Source organism: Dendrobates tinctorius, unplaced genomic scaffold, assembly GCF_039654945.1.
Source record: "Dendrobates tinctorius isolate UK_male_01 unplaced genomic scaffold, ASM3965494v1 ptg000360l, whole genome shotgun sequence".
Taxonomy (NCBI): domain Eukaryota; kingdom Metazoa; phylum Chordata; class Amphibia; order Anura; family Dendrobatidae; genus Dendrobates; species Dendrobates tinctorius.
This window is the reverse complement of record NW_027362026.1, coordinates 3,287,503-3,307,815: the sequence shown is the minus strand read 5'-3', so window position 1 is coordinate 3,307,815 and position 20,313 is coordinate 3,287,503. Positions and strand designations below refer to the sequence as shown.

At 45.6% G+C, this 20,313-nt stretch overlaps 1 protein-coding gene across 2 annotated transcripts in view; it reads right to left on the bottom strand.

The window, feature by feature from the left end:
- The window catches only part of LOC141075525 (alanyl-tRNA editing protein Aarsd1-B-like), a 166,091-nt gene that overhangs the window by 87,027 nt on the left and 58,751 nt on the right, over window positions 1–20,313 (bottom strand). For both annotated transcript variants that reach the window (XM_073562614.1, XM_073562615.1), the window contains one exon: window positions 11,958–12,071. In XM_073562614.1, coding sequence (XP_073418715.1) covers window positions 11,958–12,071 — 114 coding nt within the window. The remainder of the gene's footprint in view (window positions 1–11,957; window positions 12,072–20,313) is intronic.

Genomic DNA, 20,313 nt, shown 5'->3' with positions numbered 1-20,313 from the left:
CAAATCTAATCTGCGCTCTGGTTCTGATGCCAGGCCTCTCTTAAAGGGATCCCCAATATGGCAGCTAGGACCGTTCCACTTAGCGCTCTGGTTCTCACCCCAGACCTAGGGATCCCCGGTATGGAAGCTAAGACCATTCCACTCAGTGCTCTGGTTCTGACCCCAGGCTCTCTTAAAGGGATCATTGGTATGGAAATTAAGGCAATTCCACTCAGCGCTCTGGTTCTGACCCCAGGCTTTCTTAAAGGGATCATTGGTATGGAAGTTAGGGCAATTACAGTCAGCGCTCTGGTTCTGACCCCAGGCCCCTCTTAAAGGGATCCCCGGTATGGAATTGAGGGCAAATCTAATCTGCGCTCTGGTTTTGACCCCAGGCCCCTCTTAAAGGGATCCCCGGTATGGAAGTGAGGGCAAATCCATTCAGCGCTCTGGTTCTGATGCCAGGCCTCTCTTAAAGGGATCCCCAATATGGCAGCTAGGACCGTTCCACTCAGCGCTCTGGTTCTGACCCCAGACCTAGGGATCCCCGGTATGGAATCTAGGACCATTCCACTCAGTGCTCTGGTTCTGACCCCTGGCTCTCTTAAAGGGATCATTGGTATGGAAATTAGGGCAATTCCACTCAGTGCTCTAGTTCTGACCCCAGGCCCCTCTTAAAGGGATCCCTGGTATGGAATTGAGGGCAAATCCACTCTGTGCTTTGGTTTTGACCCCAGGCCCCTCTTAAAGGGATCCCCAGTATGGAAGTGAGGGAAAATCCACTCTGCAATCTGGTTCCGACCCCAGGCCCCTCTTAAAGTGATCCCCGGTACGGAACTGAGGGCAAATCCACTCTGCACTTTGGTACTGACCCCAGGCCTCTCTTAAAGGGATCTCCAGTAAGGAAGTTAGGGCATATCCCTCAGCGCTCTGATTCTGACCCCAGGCTTCTATTAAAGGGATCATTGGTATGGAAGTCAGGGCAAATCCACTCAGCACTCTGGTTCTGACCCCAGGCCTCTCTTAAAGTGATCTCCGGTATGGACGTTAGGACTGTTCCTCTCAGTGCTCTGGTTCTGACCCCAGGCCTCTCTTAAAGGTATCCCCGGTATGGACGTTAGGACTGTTCCACTCAGCGCTCTGGTTCAGGCCCCAGGCTGACGGGATGATATGGCATATTAGGGGTAGTAGTCTGGTGGCTCTGATGGGATGATGTGGGATATTAGGGTGTTATGATTGGGTCACCGAGGAGGAAAAGAAGACCAAGCTAAGCCACAGAAAACCAGAGAGGTTGGTAACTAAGCGGATTGCAGACCCCTGATCCAATCCACACAACTAGCAGCAGCCGTGGAGCATACCTACAATGATTCTAGACGCCTCGACACAGCCGGAGAACTAAATAAGCCTAAAGTAAGAAAGGGGAAATCTAAACTGCCCCAGAGCAGACCCCAAAGGAATAGAAAGCCCCCAAACATACAGTGGGGCAAAAAAGTATTTAGTCAGTCAGCAATAGTGCAAGTTCCACCACTTAAAAAGATGAGAGGCGTCTGTAATTTACATCATAGGTAGACCTCAACTATGGGAGACAAACTGAGAAAAAAAAATCCAGAAAATCACATTGTCTGTTTTTTTTTCATTTTATTTGCATATTATGGTGGAAAATAAGTATTTGGTCAGAAACAAGCAATCAAGATTTCTGGCTCTCACAGACCTGTAACTTCTTCTTTAAGAGTCTCCTCTTTCCTCCACTCATTACCTGTAGTAATGGCACCTGTTTAAACTTGTTATCAGTATAAAAAGACACCTGTGCACACCCTCAAACAGTCTGACTCCAAACTCCACTATGGTGAAGACCAAAGAGCTGTCAAAGGACACCAGAAACAAAATTGTAGCCCTGCACCAGGCTGGGAAGACTGAATCTGCAATAGCCAACCAGCTTGGAGTGAAGAAATCAACTGTGGGAGCAATAATTAGAAAATGGAAGACATACAAGACCACTGATAATCTCCCTCGATCTGGTGCTCCACGCAAAATCCCACCCCGTGGGGTCAGAATGATCACAAGAACGGTGAGCAAAAATCCCAGAACCACGCGGGGGACCTAGTGAATGAACTGCAGAGAGCTGGGACCAATGTAACAAGGCCTACCATAAGTAACACACTACACCACCATGGACTCAGATCCTGCAGTGCCAGACGTGTCCCACTGCTTAAGCCTGTACATGTCCGGGCCCGTCTGAAGTTTGCTAGAGAGCATTTGGATGATCCAGAGGAGTTTTGGGAGAATGTCCTATGGTCTGATGAAACCAAACTGGAACTGTTTGGTAGAAACACAACTTGTCGTGTTTGGAGGAAAAAGAATACTGAGTTGCATCCATCAAACACCATACCTACTGTAAAGCATGGTGGTGGAAACATCATGCTTTGGGGCTGTTTCTCTGCAAAGGGGCCAGGACGACTGATCCGGGTACATGAAAGAATGAATGGGGCCATGTATCGTGAGATTTTGAGTGCAAACCTCCTTCCATCAGCAAGGGCATTGAAGATGAAACGTGGCTGGATCTTTCAACATGACAATGATCCAAAGCACATCGCCAGGGCAACGAAGGAGTGGCTTCGTAAGAAGCATTTCAAGGTCCTGGAGTGGCCTAGCCAGTCTCCAGATCTCAACCCTATAGAAAACCTTTGGAGGGAGTTGAAAGTCTGTGTTGCCAAGCGAAAAGCCAAAAACATCACTGCTCTAGAGGAGATCTGCATGGAGGAATGGGCCAACATACCAACAACAGTGTGTGGCAACCTTGTGAAGACTTACAGAAAACGTTTGACCTCTGTCATTGCCAACAAAGGATATATCAAAGTATTGAGATGAAATTTTGTTTCTGACCAAATACTTATTTTCCACCATAATATGCAAATAAAATGAAAAAAAAAAACAGACAATGTGATTTTCTGGATTTTTTTTTCTCAGTTTGTCTCCCATAGTTGTGGTCTACCTATGATGTAAATTACAGACGCCTCTCATCTTTTTAAGTGGTGGAACTTGCACTATTGCTGACTGACTAAATACTTTTTTGCCCCACTGTATATTGTCGGTGAGACAAGATGAAAACACAAACGCAGGTAGGAAAATAGGCTGAGCAAACGATGGGGCCCACACTAACTAGACAGGACAGGAAAGGAAAGACACTGTCTGCAATCACGCAAAATACCCTGCAAAAAATGTCCAACTCGTCTGATAGAAAAATACTGAAGTCACTCGACTTCGCCCACTATATCAGCACTCTGGCATATTCTGAGAGCAGAACAAAAAAGAGGCCAATCTAATAAGGGACAAAAACAAACTGGCACAAGCAGTAACATAAGAATGGAAATTCAGCACAGCCCCAGCCGGGACTGGCTGACCACACAAAACTGAATAAACAAAACCAAATCAAATGTGAACAATAGCAAAAGAACACTTAGCTTGAGCATGCAGGGACTGAGCTGGAAACTAAGACCTCAGGAGGCAGAAAAAAATCACCAGCAGAGATAGAGGGAGTCGGCTGTCTTAAATCCAGTCAAAAACTCCAGATGTCCAATCGTCCTCCTCATTATCAGGTGGCAGGCCTCTGTTAATTAGATCACCTCCATTACCTCCTGTAACCACCAGAGGGAGCGCGGAAAGAGAACTCGTGACCCCTCTGTCAATATAACCAGCTCCACTACCTTCACTAGTAACCAGATGTAGGCCAGAAAGTGAATTCGCAACATTAGGGGTAGCAATCCGGTGGCGCTGGCTGACAGGATGATGTGGGATATTAAGGGTAGTAGTCCGGTGGCTCTGACCGGATGATGTGGGATATTAGTGGTAGTTGTCCGGTGGCTCTGGCTGACGTGATGATGTGGGATATTAGTGGTAGTAGTCCGGTGGCTCTGGCTGATGGGACAATGTGGTATATTAGGGTTAGTAGTCCGGTGGCTCTGGCTGACAGGATGATGTGGAATATTAGGGGTAGTAGTAAGGTGGCTCTGGCTGACGGGATAATGTGGGATATTAGGGGTAGTAGTCGGGTGGCTCCGACGGGATGATGTAGGATATTAGGGGTAGTAGTCGGGTGGCTCTGACGGGATGATGTGGGATATTAGTGATAGTAGTCCAGTGGCTCTGGCTGACGGGATGATGTGGGATATTAGGGGTAGTAGTCCGGTAGCTCTGGCTGATGGGATAATTTGGGATATTAGGGGTAGTAGTCCGGTGGCTCTGACGGGATGATGTGGGATATTAGGGGTAGTAGTCCGGTGGCTCTGGCTGTTGGGATGGTGTGGGATATTAGGGTAGTTGTCTGGTGTCTCTGGCTGACGGGATGATGTGGGATATTAGGGGTAGTAGTCCGGTGGCTCTGGCTGTCGGGATGGTGTGGGATATTAGGGTAGTTGTCTGGTGTCTCTGGCTGAAGGGATGATGTGGGATATTAGGGGTAGTAGTCCGGTGGCTCTGGCTGACGGGATGATGTGGGATATTATAGTGAATGTGGCTATGCGGAGTGGCCGGGGCTATACACTCAGCTTTATATATATATATAGTGAGGTAGCGCTGTCATTCAAGTAGGGGATACTCGCTCAGCAGCCACAAAAGCAAATCCGGCACAGGTTTTCCATAAAATCATAACAGTTCATGCGGTTTATTTAGCAGCATAAACCCACAGAAGCAACATAAACTCCATATAACAGCATAGTGTCCATTATAGCTTCACTCGGTTAGCAACGTCCAATATGCAGGCTTTTCAGCCCCACAGTTATATCTCACCCTGTCAGGGTTCTCTCATGGCTGCTTCTCCATACTGCAGACATTCATTCCCTCCAGGGAACTCTCAGGCACTTGCAGCCATTACTCACAGCGTCCACACGTGCTGTCAGGCAGGAAGCCCCATCTCAGCGGGACCTTCCACACTGGACCAACCGGGTCCAAGCATTCACCACCTGTGACCTACCCTGCTCACATTATATGGTTCACAGCCACGCCCACCTGGTCATATGACTCTGACCTCATCACAGGTCCTTCAAGCATTTACACACTCTTTCCAACAGTGCTTTAAACACACTCCCTGGGTGGGTTTGTAGGTAACCAGGCCCGCCCATCTCTCTAGTTACCTGGAGACTTCTTCCTTACACATTGAAACAACACCTCAGCAATATCATTGCTGAACAACACATAAGTCTCCATCCCAAAGCCACCCACTTTGGGATACATAGCGGCCATTCCGTATTCTGCCATTCATACTTTCTCCTGGGACATTCACACAGCGCCCCCTAGCGGACTCAGTGGTTACTACACCACAATATATATATATATATAGTACAGACCAAAAGTTTGGACACACCTTCTCATTCAAAGAGTTTTCTTTATTTTCATGACTATGAAAAATGTAGATTCACTATGAAGGCATCAAAACTATGAATTTACACATGTGAAATTATATAATTAACAAAAACGTGTGAAGCAACTGCAAATATGTCTTATATACTAGGTTCTTCAAAGTAGCCACCTTTTGCTTTGAATACTGCTTTGCACACTCTTGGCATTCTCTTGATGAGCTTCAAGAGGTAGTCACCGGAAATGGTCTTCCAACAGTCTTGAAGGAGTTCCCAGAGATGCTTAGCACTTGTTGGCCCTTTTGCCTTCACTCTGCGGTCCAGCTCACCCCAAACCATCTTGATTGGGTTCAGGTCTGGTGACTGTGGAGGCCAGGTCATCTGGCGTAGCACCCCATCACTGTCATGATCCAGATTGGATATGACAGGTTTTGAATAAGTAACCTTTTTTTCCTTTGAGCTGGTTGCTTAGAGTTGGTTTTGCCCCCTGTGGCCATTAGGGTTATTACACAGTGGTGTCTTTTGTTCTAGTTTGCCCCCTGTGGTGGTGAGAGTTATTGCACGGGAATCTCTAACAGGTGTGAGACTCTGGCTCCTAACAATAAAGGTGTGTCAGGTGTTCTCACTCACTGTTGGTGATATTGGTGTTTTCCAACCATCCTTGGTGAAGGAAGGAGCTAGAGAGAGTTCCTGGCAGCTCAGTCAGAATCCTGGAGTGGCAGCTATGGTGTCAGCGAGGAGTTCTGGCAAAGAATGGAGGAGTGGCAGCTATGGTGTCAGCGAGGAGTTCTTGTAAAGCATGGTGGAGTGGCAGCTATGGTGTCAGCGAGTTCTTGCAAAGCTTGGTGGAGTGGCAGCTATGGTGTCAGCGAGGAGTTCTTGCAAAGCTTGGTGAAGTGGCAGCTATGGTGAAAGCTGCACTCAGATGCTGGACTCTGTTGCTGGAAGAGAGCTGCACTCAGATGCGGGACTCTGTTGCTGGAAAGCTGCACTCAGATGCTGGACTCTGTTGCTGGAAAGCTGCACTCAGGTGTTGGATCCGGTTGGAGGAAAAGATACACTCAGGTGTCGGACTCTGTTGCTTGGAGCATTAGCAACAGAGCAAAGCTAAGTGGTGTTTCCCTGTTTGTCACTTTCCTCAATGTGTGTTTTAGTGCAGTGGTAGGATTAGTTTCTGCACCGTCCACTTCACTAGTAAGGGATTGGTTCAGGGCGAGCTAGGGTTTTCAGGTATCCTGATCGGCGCTCAGTGCGGAACCGGCCTAGGGATCGTTAGGAGTGTAGAGACACTAACTCAGAGGAGTGCATGAGGTCTCCACGTCCCCGTTCCCTATCGCAAGGCCACCATTGTAATTGTTTTCCTGGTTTTCCCCTTTATTCTGAAATTCGCACTGCTGGAGGCGGTGTATACAGACATACGTGTACTACTGAAATTCGCCTGCTGGAGGCGGTGTATCCGGCTGCACTTTCTATTATTTAAATTTGCCCTTCTGGAGGCGGTGTATCCAGGCTCACGCATGTCATATAAATTCACCCTGCTGGAGGCAGTGTGTCCAGTCACACGTGACCATGACATTATCACCAACCTTACTTTTTTCTTTTTTCTGGTAGGCCTTTGGCCAAGTTCAGGCCGGTGAGTAATTGCTGCTGGGTCTCACTGAGGTGAGTGAGGAGCTGCATGGTGTGTTGAAGCAGTTCCAGCAGCAGTTATCAGAGTCTGGGGCCTTCCCTCTGGCTCACCCAGAAAGTCAAATTGCGGCTCTGGCAAAGAAGCCCCCAGAGACCCTGCTGGTGAGCGGGACTTGCTCATGCACGCGGACACACCCAGGCTGGTGGGAGGAGTGGGTGTCCCCATGGTGCTGCCTGGTATTCCCCGACATGAAGGGTGCGTCCCTGTGGTGGGCGGTTTTGTGTTATAGTCCGCGGGGCTCACGCCAAACCTTCCATACCACTGAAGAAGCCGCCCCCTCCTGGTCGTGTGGAGGAAGGCGACCAGGGAGTGTATATTTCCTCCATATCCCCGTCCCCTTCTCCTCCAGTTGTGGCTGCAGGGGTGCTGCCAGGGAGTAGGGGCAAGTCTCAACCCTCGCCATTAGCCAACCCAGAGAGGCGCAGGCCTCGTAGTAGGAGGGGTTGGAGGGTGGTGTTTCCCTTGGTGAATATCGGGGGTGTGAGTGTGGTGACACAGGGGGACACCTCTGTTGTCAGTTCCAGTAAAAGTTCACAGTATTTGACAAAGTAATGAATGGCAATAAACGTTCTGGTCCGGACCAGTGTGTGAAAGAGCGTGTATGGGTGTCCACCAAATAACATCCAGTGGAAGTGTGTGCGGAGTCTTGTCTGCTTGTTTTACCTCCAAACATGCTCATACATAACTCGCTCCTCAGGATGGTGCTCTGGGGATGTGCAACGCCGCCAGAACATGCATTGCCAATACCAGCGGTGCCCATTTGTCTTTAACCTGAAGTACAGGTAGTTGCAGAGGTGAACTCTGGATCTGGGCGTCCCCTCTGTAGGGGTTCCCTGATGAGGAGTGGTCTTGAGGGTCCAGAGGCCCCTCATTGAGGGAGAGTACTGTCATGATCCAGGTTGGATATGACAGGTTTTGAATAAGTAACCTTTTTTTTCCTTTGAGCTGGTTGCTTAGAGTTGGTTTTGCCCCCGGTGGACATTAGGGTTATTACACAGTGGTGTCTTCTGTTCTAGTTTGCCCCCAGTGGTGGTGAGAGTTATTGCACGGGAATCTCTAACAGGTGTGAGACTCTGGCTCCTAACTATAAAGGTGTGTCAGGTGTTCTCACTCACCTTTGGTGATATTGGTGTTTTCCAACCATCCTTGGTGAAGGAAGGAGCTAGAGAGAGTTCCTGGCAGCTCAGTCAGAATCCTGGAGTGTCAGCTATGGTGTCAGCGAGGAGTTCTGGCAAAGCTTGGAGGAGTGGCAGCTATGGTGTCAGCGAGGAGTTCTTGCAAAGCTTGGTGGAGTGACAGCTATGGTGAAAGCTGCACTCAGATGCTGGACTCTGTTGCTGGAAGAGAGCTGCACTCAGATGATGGACTCTGTTGCTGGAAATCTGCACTCAGATGCTGGACTCTGTTGCTGTAAAGCTGCACTCACATGCGGGACTCTGTTGCTGGAAAGCTGCACTCAGGTGCTGGATCCGGTTGGAGGAAAAGAAGCACTCTGGTGTCGGACTCTGTTGATTGGAGCATTAGCAACAGAGCAAAGCTAAGTGGTGTTTCCCTGTTTGTCACTTTCCTCAATGTGCGTTTTAGTGCAGTGGTGGGATTAGTTTCTGCACCGTCCACTTCACTAGTAAGGGATTGGTTCAGGGTGAGCTAGGGATTTCAGGTATCCTGATCGGCGCCCGGTGCGGAACCAGCCTAGGGATCGTTAGGCGTGTAGAGACACTGACTCAGGGGAGAGCAGGAGGTCTCCACATTCCGGTTCTCTATCGCAGGGCCACCATTGTAATTGTTTTCCTGGTTTTCCCCTTTATTCTGAAATTCGCCCTGCTGGAGGCGGTGTATCCAGACATACGTGTACTACTGAAATTCGCCTGCTGGAGGCGGTATATCCGGCTGCACGTTCTATTATTTAAATTCGCCCTGCTGGAGGCGGTGTATCCAGGGTCACGCGTGTCATATAAATTCGCCCTGCTGGAGGCGGTGTGTCCAGTCACACGTGACGATGACAATCACTCTCCTTCTTGGTCAAAAAGCCCTTACACAGCCTGGAGGTGTGTTTGGGGTCATTGTCCTGTTGAAAAATAAATGATGGTCCAACTAAATGTAAAACAGATGGAATTGCATGCCGCTGCTAGATGCTGTGGTAGCCATGCTGGTTCAGTATGCCTATGATTTTGAATAAATCCCCAACAGTGTCACCAGCAAAGCACCCCCACACCATCACACCTCCTCCTCCATGCTTCACGGTGGGAACCAGGCATGTAGAGTCCATACGTTCACCTTTTCCGCGTCGCACAAAGACACGGTGGTTGGAACCAAAGATCTCAAATTTGGACTCATCAGACCAAAGCACAGATTTTCACTGGTCTAATGTCCATTCCTTGTGTTCTTTAGCCAAAACAAGTCTCTTCTGCTTGTTGCCTGTCCTTAGCAGTGGTTTCCTAGCAGCTATTTTACCATGAAGTCCTGCTGCACAAAGTCTTCTCTTAACAGTTGTTGTAGAGATGTGTCTGCTGCTAGAACTCTGTGTGGCATTGACCTGGTCTCTAATCTGAGCTGCTGTTAACCTGTGATTTCTGAGGCTGGTGACTTGGATGAACTTATCCTCCGCAGCAGAGGTGACTCTTGGTCTTCCTTTCCTGGGGCAGTCCTCATGTGAGCCAGTTTCTTTATAGCTCTTGTTGGTTTTTGCCACTGCACTTGGGGACACTTTCAAAGTTGTCCCAATTTTTCGGACTGACTGACCTTCATTTCTTAAAGTAATGATGGCCACTTGTTTTTCTTTACTTAGCTGCTTTTTTCTTGCCATAATACAAATTCTAACAGTCTATTCAGTAGGACTATCAGCTGTGTATCCACCAGACTTCCGCACAACACAACTGATGGTCCCAAACCCATTTATAAGGCAAGAAATCCCACTTATTAAACCTGACAGGGCACACCTGTGAAGTGAAAACCATTTCCGGTGACTACCTCTTGAAGCTCATCAAGAGAATGCCAAGAGTGTGCGAAGCAGTAATCAAAGCAAAAGGTGGCTACTTTGAAGAATCTAGAATATAAGACATATTTTCAGTTGTTTCACACTTTTTTGTTAGTTATATAATTCCACATGTGTTAATTCATAGTTTTGATGCCTTCAGAGAGAATCTACAATTTTCATAGTCCTGAAAATAAAGAAAACTCTTTGAATGAGAAGGTGTGTCCAAACTTTTGGTCTGTACTGTATATAATCATTATAATTTGTTATAACTAATAGCAGTTATTTACTATGCAGGAGCAATACCGGGCTAGTACAATAATAAGTACAATATGGGTGTCACTTTTACTACTAATTATAGTTTACAATGCAATCAAATAGTTGCTATAATTAAAAAACATCTACCTATATTAGACCAAGATAAAAAACTCAAACAAGTTTTAAAAAAACCTGTGCGTTTTATACCGAAAAAAGCTCCCACCTTAAGTTCCATGCTGTCACCCAGTGATTTTCTAAATAATTCTACTATGGAACATTCTCACTCACAGAAGTTGGCTTAATGTTAGAGGCTTTTTTAAATGCGGAGCTAACAAATGCAAAGCATGTCATTTTGCCCGCAAAACAGACAAGTTTTATTCTATGCATGATTCCACTGCGTTTTCTAGCAAAGATTATATCAACTGCAATGCACTCTATGTAATCTATCAAATTGAATGTATTACTTGCAAATTACAATACATTGGTTGTACCACTTGCCCTCTCAAGGTCCGCATCAGAAGACATTTAGCAGATGCGCTCATTTGTAATGCGCTTTCAACCTCTGCGGCTTCGAAGCATTTTGCCATTCATCATAAAGGTAATGTCAATTCTCTTAAGTTTAATGCCATTGAGAAAGTCCACAAACCCTATCGTGGAGGTAATTACAAGCGCAAACTACTAAGCAGGGAATCCTACTGGATTTTTCCATTAAATACGAGAACACCACTTGGTCTAAATAGCAGGCAAGATCTTATTAAATATTACCATTAATGGGTAGTGTTCTTATATATTTTTTGATTGCTCTTTCATTTCCCATATTTGTGCATGGACTCTTTTTTCCTTTCTATTTTTTTGTATTTTAGCAGCATGCTTTCTAGTTTGTATAATTAGTATAAGCATATGTAATTTGTCTATTGCTTGTCCAATGACATTTTATACCATACTACAAGATCATGTTCATTGCATTCTGGGATCAGATCTTGACAAAGACTTTTTATAGTCGAAACGCGTTGATCTGTCATCAATGTGCAATATACCCGACAATTCATGCCTGTTTCCATGTTTTATTTTAAATGGATTAAAAGTTATCTTTTTAACTGCTACTAACGTCGCTGGATCCTCCTCCCCGCTTTGCTGTTCATGTTTGCTCAATTGGAACCGTGCTGGGCGTTAGCTGGCAGCTGAAACTCTACACATGGGTGAGCTGACTATACCTTTTTCCACTTTGTTTGGGGTAATTTTAAGGTGATCATTTTTGCGTGACCCCCAAATGATGGTAGAAATTTCCAAATGGCCCCCGGCTAAAAAAAAGTTTCCCACCCCTCATCTAGAAGTTTCCAATAAACAATAAAGGATCTGACTGGTGAACCAGCCAAAGATGGTCCAGAGAAAAGAGTTTTGGCACCTCAAATGCACCATTTATAATAATGATGTCTTTCTACATGGCAGAAGGAATTTTAACCTCTTTAGGCCACAGTCACATGTTCAGTATTTGGTCAGTATTTTACATCAGTATTTGCAAGCCAAAACCAGGAGTGGAACAATCAGAGGAAAAGTATAACTCCTGGTTTTGGCTTACAAATACCTTTTTACTCCTCTAGCTTTGCCACTTTTGCTTTTATTCAACCACTGCAGATAAATGAAAACTAATTTCACATTTGTTGATATCTTTCATTATTGTTTGAATATGTTATCTATTACCCACCTGAAAATGACCTTATGGTCTTCTATGTCCACCTTTACATTCTTGCTGTTCTCAACACAGAATTCCAGAAACACGTACTTTGCTCGGTCATACCAAAGGACTTTAGCTGGTTGCCTTGAAAAAAGTCCATGCAATAAATTAGGAGTTTACGAAAAAAAGAAACAACTAATATGGTACATTACTCTGACATTATCGTACAGGAAAATATCAACACATGAGATCAGTAAAAGTATCCCAGAAGCCAGAAAGGATAACACAGGTGTAATATGGCATCGTTGCTAACACAAATGAAAATGACTCACCTTCAAATGTGGAAGAACTGCCATATGTGATGTCGTGAAAACAACCTCTGTTTTTAGAAGAACATGGTGCTTTATGGAAATTGGACTCAATTTGTAGACTTGAAAAGTCGAGTAGAATGTGCATGTTTCCATGTGGAGAGGCAGACATGGCTTATCTGATGGTAGAAGAATACCATCCGGCATTGAGTAAGCCCCATTCCTTGCTCTCACATCTGCCGATGCACAATAATCAGGAGGCCCCCACACACATGAGGGCAGGTGCAGACGAGCTTAATTTTTGGTCCAAGTGCGATATGACAAAGGTTGGATCGCGCTCGGATCAATGTTAGCGTATAGGGCAGTGCACATGTCTGATTTTTTTCTCAGACGGAGTCTGTCCAAGGAGAAGAATCGCTGCATGCCTGAGTTTGATCCAATGTTTGGATTGCAATCGGCCATGCAAGAAAATGTGTGTGGACAACATCGAACTGTTAAAGGATGACCAATTTCTGCACTTTGACAAAATGGAGAAGATTGAGAAATTTTATTCTCTATCTTCTCCTCATCCGAGAGAATTGGATCACACTATGCTCTCACTGATCAGAGTTTGATCAAAGCGTCATTTGTATCAATATGATTCCCTTTGATGCGAGAATCTGCAGCCGTCTGTGCCTAACTTTAGATTTATATTGAATCGCAGTTAATTATGTGTGGTTCTTCCATGCTTTCCTTAGGCACCATGAGGGAATACAGCCAAAAGCTTGCTAGGTTCACAGTGTATTCGGACACTTCGGAAACATCCCAAAGAATGCATGCGGGCGTAGGCACAGTTACAGTATGTGGTCAACTACACTGCTCAATGCAGCTGAGACACAAATCAGAAAATGTATGCCACAAGGGCATTCCATGTGGTTTTTGACATGGTCAAATTATTTCCTATCATACAGGTGCTTCTCACAAAATTAGAATATCATCAAAAAGTTAATTTATTTCAGTTCTTCAATACAAAAAGTGAAACTTATATATTGTATAGAGTCATTACAAGCGGAGTGATCTATTTCAAGTGTTTATTTCTGTTAATGTTGATGATTATGGCTTACAGCCAATGAAAAGCCAAAAGTCATTATCTCAGTAAATTAGAATAATTAACAAAAGCAAAGGCTTCCTAAGTGTCTAAAAAAGTCCCTTAGTCTGTTTCAGTAGGCTCCACAATCATGGGGAAGTGTTATGAGTTCATTTTCCCCTTCACCATTGAGGTCTGATGAACTCCCTCTTCTGGTGAAGGAAGGTAGTGAGGCTGATTACCCAGCACCTGAGCTGGGAGAGGATGACTGGGCGACGGGGATCTCTGACTGGATATAAGGCAGCCAACGCCCTTCTGCCTCGCTGGTGATTTCTCTGTGGAATTCTAGGAGACCAGTCTGATTCCTGCTCCTCAAAAGCTAAGTTTTCTGCTTTGCCTTTTTGCATTTGTGTTTTGGTTTTAGTTTGCCTTGCTTTTCTGGATTCTGCCATTTCCTGCTGGAGTGAGCTGAATTCCTTTTTTGCCGGTTTGCTTTGTCTTCAGAAAATACCTGAGTACTGACATAGTCTTTTTGAAGCCTAGCGTCTTCAGGGCCTTTTTCCCTGTCAGTCTGTTGGCTCTTATTTTGATAGGGTTTTTCGCGGATTGCAGACAGCAGCTTTCCTATCCTATCTAGTTAGCTGGGGCCCCATCATTTGCTCAGTCTATCTTTCTATCTGTGTTAGTGTTTTTTCTTCTTACTTCACCGTCATTATATGTTGGGGGCTGCCTATTGCTTTGGGGTCTGCTCTGGGGCCGTTTAGATTTCCCTTTCTGTCTTTAGGCTAGGCAGTTCTCCGGCTGTGATCGAGGGGTCTAGGGCATCGTAGGAACCCCCCATGGCTACTGCTAGTTGTTGTTGATAGGTCCAGGGGTCTGCAATCCGATAGCTGCCAATTTCTCTGGTTTTCTGGACTTAGCTAGCATTTATGTTTTTGCCTCCTACAGTGACTCATTCATAACAGAATCACCAGCCATACCGCAGATCCTAGGGTATTCAATAGCAGGAAAGAATTTAAAAAAAAAAAAAAAAAGTGTGTATATTCTTTCCTCTATATCTCTGAGGCCATAGGGGGAATTTTTTTTTTCTCTCAATGGAGATAAAGCAATTGTCTGATCGTGTTGAGCAGCTCGCTGTGGAAGTGCGTGGAATTTCCACCTACCTTGCTCATTCACATGCTGCTGAACCAAAGATCCCTACTACTGATGTGTTTTTTGGGGATCGGTCTAAATTTTTGAATTTCAAAAATAATTGTAAATTATTTTTTGCCTTGAAGCCTAACTCGTCAGGGTGCTCCGCGCAGCAGGTTAAAATTGTCATCTCTTTGCTGCGTGGCGATCCCCAGGATTGGGCGTTTTCTTTGAAACCTGAAGATCCTAGTCTGACTAATGTGAACGCATTTTTTCAAGCCTTGGGGTTGTTGTATGACGAACCTAATGCTATTGATCAGGCTGAAAAGACCCTGTTGGCATTGAGCCAGGGTCGAGATTCTGCAGAATTGTATGTCAAAAATTCCGAAAGTGGGCGGTCCTTACTGCCTGGAATGATAATGCCTTGGCAGCTCTCTTTCGGAAGGGTTTGTCAGAAGCCATAAAAGATACTATGGTGGGATTTCCTGTTCCCTCTGGTCTGGACGATTCTATGTCATTAGCCATTCAGGTTGATCGGCGTTTACGTGAACGCAGGACTGCACGAGAGGTGTTGCCACCTGTTGAACAAAAGTGTCTGAACCTATGCAATGTGATAGAGTTTTGTCCAGGGAGCAACGTCAGGAGTTCAGAAAGCGTAATAAGCTGTGTTTTTTTGTGGAGATGCCTCGCATATTATTTCTGTCTGTCCTAAACGAGAGAAACGTTTTGCACACACGTTTTCTGTGGGTGGTGTTCAACCTAAGTTTCTTCTGGCAATTACTCTGATCTGCTCCCTGTCCACATTTTCCGCCAAGGCATTTGTGGATTCGGGAGCAGCCCTGAATCTAATGGACTTGGATTTTGCTAAACGTTGTGGATTTCCTATGACACCTCTGCGGACGCCTATCCCTTTGAGGGGGATTGATGCTACTCTTTTGGCGAAAAATAAACCTCAGTTTTGGACCCAGGTGGTAATGCGGGTCGCCCCAAACCATCAAGAAAATTGCAGATTTTTGGTGTTGCATAATTTGCATGATACCATTGTTCTGGGGTTTCCCTGGTTGCAAATTCATAATCTAGTTTTGGACTGGAAATCTGTGTGTGTGGTGAGTTGGGGTTGTCGGTGTGCCCTTAGTGAGGCTCCGGTTTTTTTCCACCTCTCCTCAGTCACATGATGTTCCTGACTATTTGGCGGATTTTTATGATGTATTTAGTGAGAATGAGTCTGCGTCTTTGCCTCCTCATAGGAGTTATGACTGTGCAATTGAACTGAGCCCGGGGTGTAAATTTCCCAAGGGTCGGCTCTTCAAATTTATCTGTACCCGAGCACGAGGCTATGCAATCCTATATTAAGGAGGCGTTTGAGAAGGGTCATATTAGACCATCCTCTTCACCATTAGGTGCTGGGTTTTTTTTCGTGGCCAAAAAGGATGGTTCATTAAGGCCTTGTATTGATTATCGTGCCCTCAACAAAATTACTATTAAATATCAGTATCCGTTACCCCTGATTTCGGATCTATTCTCCAGAGTTAAAGGTGCTTGCTGGTTTACCAGGCTTGACCTCAGGGGGGCGTATAATCTTATCCGCATTAAGCATGGGGATGAATGGAAGATGGCGTTTAATACTCCAGAGGGTCATTTTGAGTACCTGGTGATGCCTTTTGGACTCACTAATGCCCCTTCTGTCTTCCAGTGCTTCATGAACGACATTTTCCGAGACTTTGTGGATAAATTTTTGATTATCTATCTGGATGATATTTTGATCTTCTCCAAGGATTGGGATTCTCATGTGGAACATGTTCTGACGGTGTTCCGGATCTTGAGGGAGAATTCCCTGTATGTCAAAGGATCGAAATGCCTTTTTGGGGTACAGAGGATTTCATTTTTGGGATTTATTTTGTCTCCGTCAACTATTGAAATGGATCCGGCCAAGGTACAGGCCATTTATGATTGGGTTCAGCCCACTTCTTTGAAGGCCCATCAGAAGTTTTTGGGTTTTGCTAATTTTTATCGGAAACTTATAGCAAAATTTTCTAGTATTGCCAAGCCATTGACTGATCTGACTAAGAAGGGTGCTGATGTGTTGAATTGGTCTCCGGAGGCTGTTTCTTCCTTTCAGGAGCTGAAGCGAAGATTCACTTCTGCCCCGGTTTTGCGGCAACCTGATGTCTCACTCCCGTTCCAGGTAGAGGTGGACGCTTCTGAGATTGGTGCAGGAGCTATTTTGTCCCAAAAGGATCCTGTAACATCTAAAATGAATCCCTGTGCTTTCTTTTCCCGAAAGTTCTCCCCATCTGAACGTAACTATGATGTGGGGAATCGGGAACTGTTGGCCATGAAGTGGGCATTTGAGGAGTGGAGACATTGGTTGGAGGGAGCTAAACATCGAGTTGTGGTCCTCACTGACCACAAGAATCTGATTTACCTGGAGTCGGCCAAACGCTTGAACCCTAGACAGGCTAGATGGGCCTTGTTTTTTTACACGTTTTGATTTTGTGGTCTCTTTTCTTCCTGGCACTAAGAATGTCAAGGCTGACGCTCTCTCTAGGAGCTTCTTTGCTGATTCTCCTGTGGTGACCAAACCTGCTACCATCTTAGGCGAAGGGGTAGTTCTTTCTGCCATCTCGCCCGATTTGAGACGTGCTCCGGAAGAGTTCCAGGAGGACAAACCTGGGCGTTGTCCCAGTGGAAAGTTGTATGTTCCTGACCAGTGGAAGAGAGTGATGTCTGAAGTTCATTGCTCTGCATTGGCTGGTCATCCAGGTATTTTTGGTACTAGAGATCTGGTGAGTCAGTCTTTTTGGTGGCCCGCCTTGTCTCGTGATGTCAGGAATTTTGTGCAGTCCTGTGGGACTTGCTCCCGGTCTAAACTTTGTTCTCGCTCTAGTGGGTTGTTGATGCCTTTGCCGGTCTCCAGGAGGCCATGGACCCATATTTCAATGGATTTCATCTCTGATATGCCTGTCTCTCAGAGAATGACTGTTATTTGGGTGATTTGTGATAGGTTCTCTAAGATGGTTCATCTTGTACCACTCCCTAAGTTGCCATCTTCTTCTGAGTTGGTGCCCCTGTTTTTGCAACAGGTGGTTCGCTTGCACGGGATTCCTGAGAACATTGTATCTGACAGAGGAGTTCAGTTTGTGTCTAGATTTTGGAGGACGTTCTGTTCCAAGCTGGGAATTCAGTTGTCCTTCTCCTCTGCTTTTCACCCTCAGACCAATGGGCAGACGGAGAGAACAAACCAGACCTTGGAGTCGTATTTGAGATGTTTTATTTCCGCTGATCAGGATGATTGGGTTTCATTTTTGCCCTTGGCCGAATTTGCTTTAAATAATAGAGCTAGTTCAGCCACTTTGATGTCACCTTTTTTTTGTAACTTTGGGTTTCATCCTCGATTTTCTTCAGGGCAGGTGGAGCCTTCTGCCTGCCCAGGTGTTGACACTGTGGTGGAAAGAATGCACCAGATCTGGGACCAAGTGGTGGATAAGTTATCTCTCTCCCAGGAAAAGGCCCAGCGGTTTTCCAACCGACATAGGACCGTTGGTCCCCAGTTTAAGGTGGGTGATATGGTTTGGTTATCATCAAAAAATATCGCTATGAAGGTAGCTTCTCCTAAGTTTAAGCCTAGATTTATTGGGCCTTACAAGATTTTGGAGATCATTAATCCGGTCTCTTTTCGGTTGGCTCTTCCTGTCACATTTAAAATCCATAATGTGTTTCATAAGTCCTTGTTGAAGAGGTTTGTTGAACCAGTAGTTCCTGGGGTGGCACCTCCGGACCCTGTATTGGTTGAAGGTAACATGGAATATGAGGTAGAGAAGATACTGGATTCCCGTCTGGCTAGACGGAGACTCCAGTATTTGGTTAAGTGGAAGGGTTATGGTCAGGAGGATAATTCCTGGGTCTCTGCCTCTGATATTCATGCCAAAAGATTGGTGTGTGCCTTTCATCGGGCTCACCCTGATCGCCCTGGTGGCGTGGATGAGGGTTCGGTGACCCCTCCTCAAGGGGGAGGTACTGTTATGAGTTCATTTTCCCCTTCACCATTGAGGTCTGATGAACTCCCTCTTCTGGTGAAGGAAGGTAGTGAGGCTGATTACCCAGCACCTGAGCTGGGAGAGGATGACTGGGCGACGGGGATCTCTGACTGGATATAAGGCAGCCAACGCCCTTCTGCCTCGCTGGTGATTTCTCTGTGGAATTCTAGGAGACCAGTCTGATTCCTGCTTCTCAAAAGCTAAGTTTTCTACTTTGCCTTTTTGCATTTGTGTTTTGGTTTTAGTTTGCCTTGCTTTTCTGGATTCTGCCATTCCCTGCTGGGATGAGCTGAATTCATTTTTTGTCGGTTTGCTCTGTCTTCAGAAAATACCTGAGTACTGACATAGTCTTTTTGAAGCCTAGCGTCTTCAGGGCCTTTTTCCCTGTCAGTCTGTTGGCTCTTATTTTGATAGGGTTTTTTCGCGGATTGCAGACAGCAGCTTTCCTATCCTGTCCTATCTAGTTAGCTGGGGCCCCATCATTTGCTCAGTCTATCTTTCTATCTGTGTTAGTGTTTTTTCTTCTTGCTTCACTGTCATTATATGTTGGGGGCTGCCTATTGCTTTGGGGTCTGCTCTGGGGCAGTTTAGATTTCCCTTTCTGTCTTTAGGCTAGGCAGTTCTCCGGCTGTGATCGAGGGGTCTAGGGCATCGTAGGAACCCCCCACGGCTACTGCTAGTTGTTGTTGATAGGTTCAGGGGTCTGCAATCCGATAGCTGCCAACTTCTCTGGTTTTCTGGACTTAGCTAGCATTTCTGTTTTTGCCTCCTACGGTGACTCATTCATAACAGGGAAGACTGCTGACTTGACCAATGTCCAGAAGGCAGTCATTGACACAAAAGGTAATTGATAAAGAAGCTGGCTGTTCACAGAGTGCTGTAAACAAGCATATTAATGGAAAGTTGAGTGGAATGTAAAAGTGTGGTAGAAAAAAGGTGCACAAGCAACCGGGATAACAGCTGCCTTGAAAGAATTGTTAAGAAAAGGCCACTCCAAAATTTGGGGGGTTTCACAAGGAGTGGACTGCTGCTGGAGTCATTGCTTCAAGAGCCACGACACACAGACATTTCCAGGACATGGGCTACAAGTGTCACATTCCTTGTGTCAAGCCACTCATGACCAATAGACAACGCCAGAAGCGTCTTACCTGGGCCAAGGAGAAAAAGAGCTGGACTGTTGCTCAGTGGTCCAAGGTGTTGTTTTCAGATGAAAGTAAATTTTGCATTTCATTTGGAAATCAAGGTCCCAGAGTCTTGAGGAAGAGTAGAGAGGCCACAATCCAAGCTGCTTGAGGTCTAGTGTGAAGTTTCCACAATCATTGATGGTTTGGGGAGCCATGTCATCTGCTGGTGTACAGTGGGGCAAAAAAGTATTTAGTCAGTCAGCAATAGTGCAAGTTCCACCACTTAAAAAGATGAGAGGCGTCTGTAATTTACATCATAGGTAGACCTCAACTATGGGAGACAAACTGAGAAAAAAAAATCCAGAAAATCACATTGTCTGTTTTTTTTTCATTTTATTTGCATATTATGGTGGAAAATAAGTATTTGGTCAGAAACAAAATTTCATCTCAATACTTTGTGATATATCCTTTGTTGGCAATGACAGAGGTCAAACGTTTTCTGTAAGTCTTCACAAGGTTGCCACACACTGTTGTTGGTATGTTGGCCCATTCCTCCATGCAGATCTCCTCTAGAGCAGTGATGTTTTTGGCTTTTCGCTTGGCAACACGGACTTTCAACTCCCTCCAAAGGTTTTCTATAGGGTTGAGATCTGGAGACTGGCTAGGCCACTCCAGGACCTTGAAATGCTTCTTACGAAGCCACTCCTTCGTTGCCCTGGA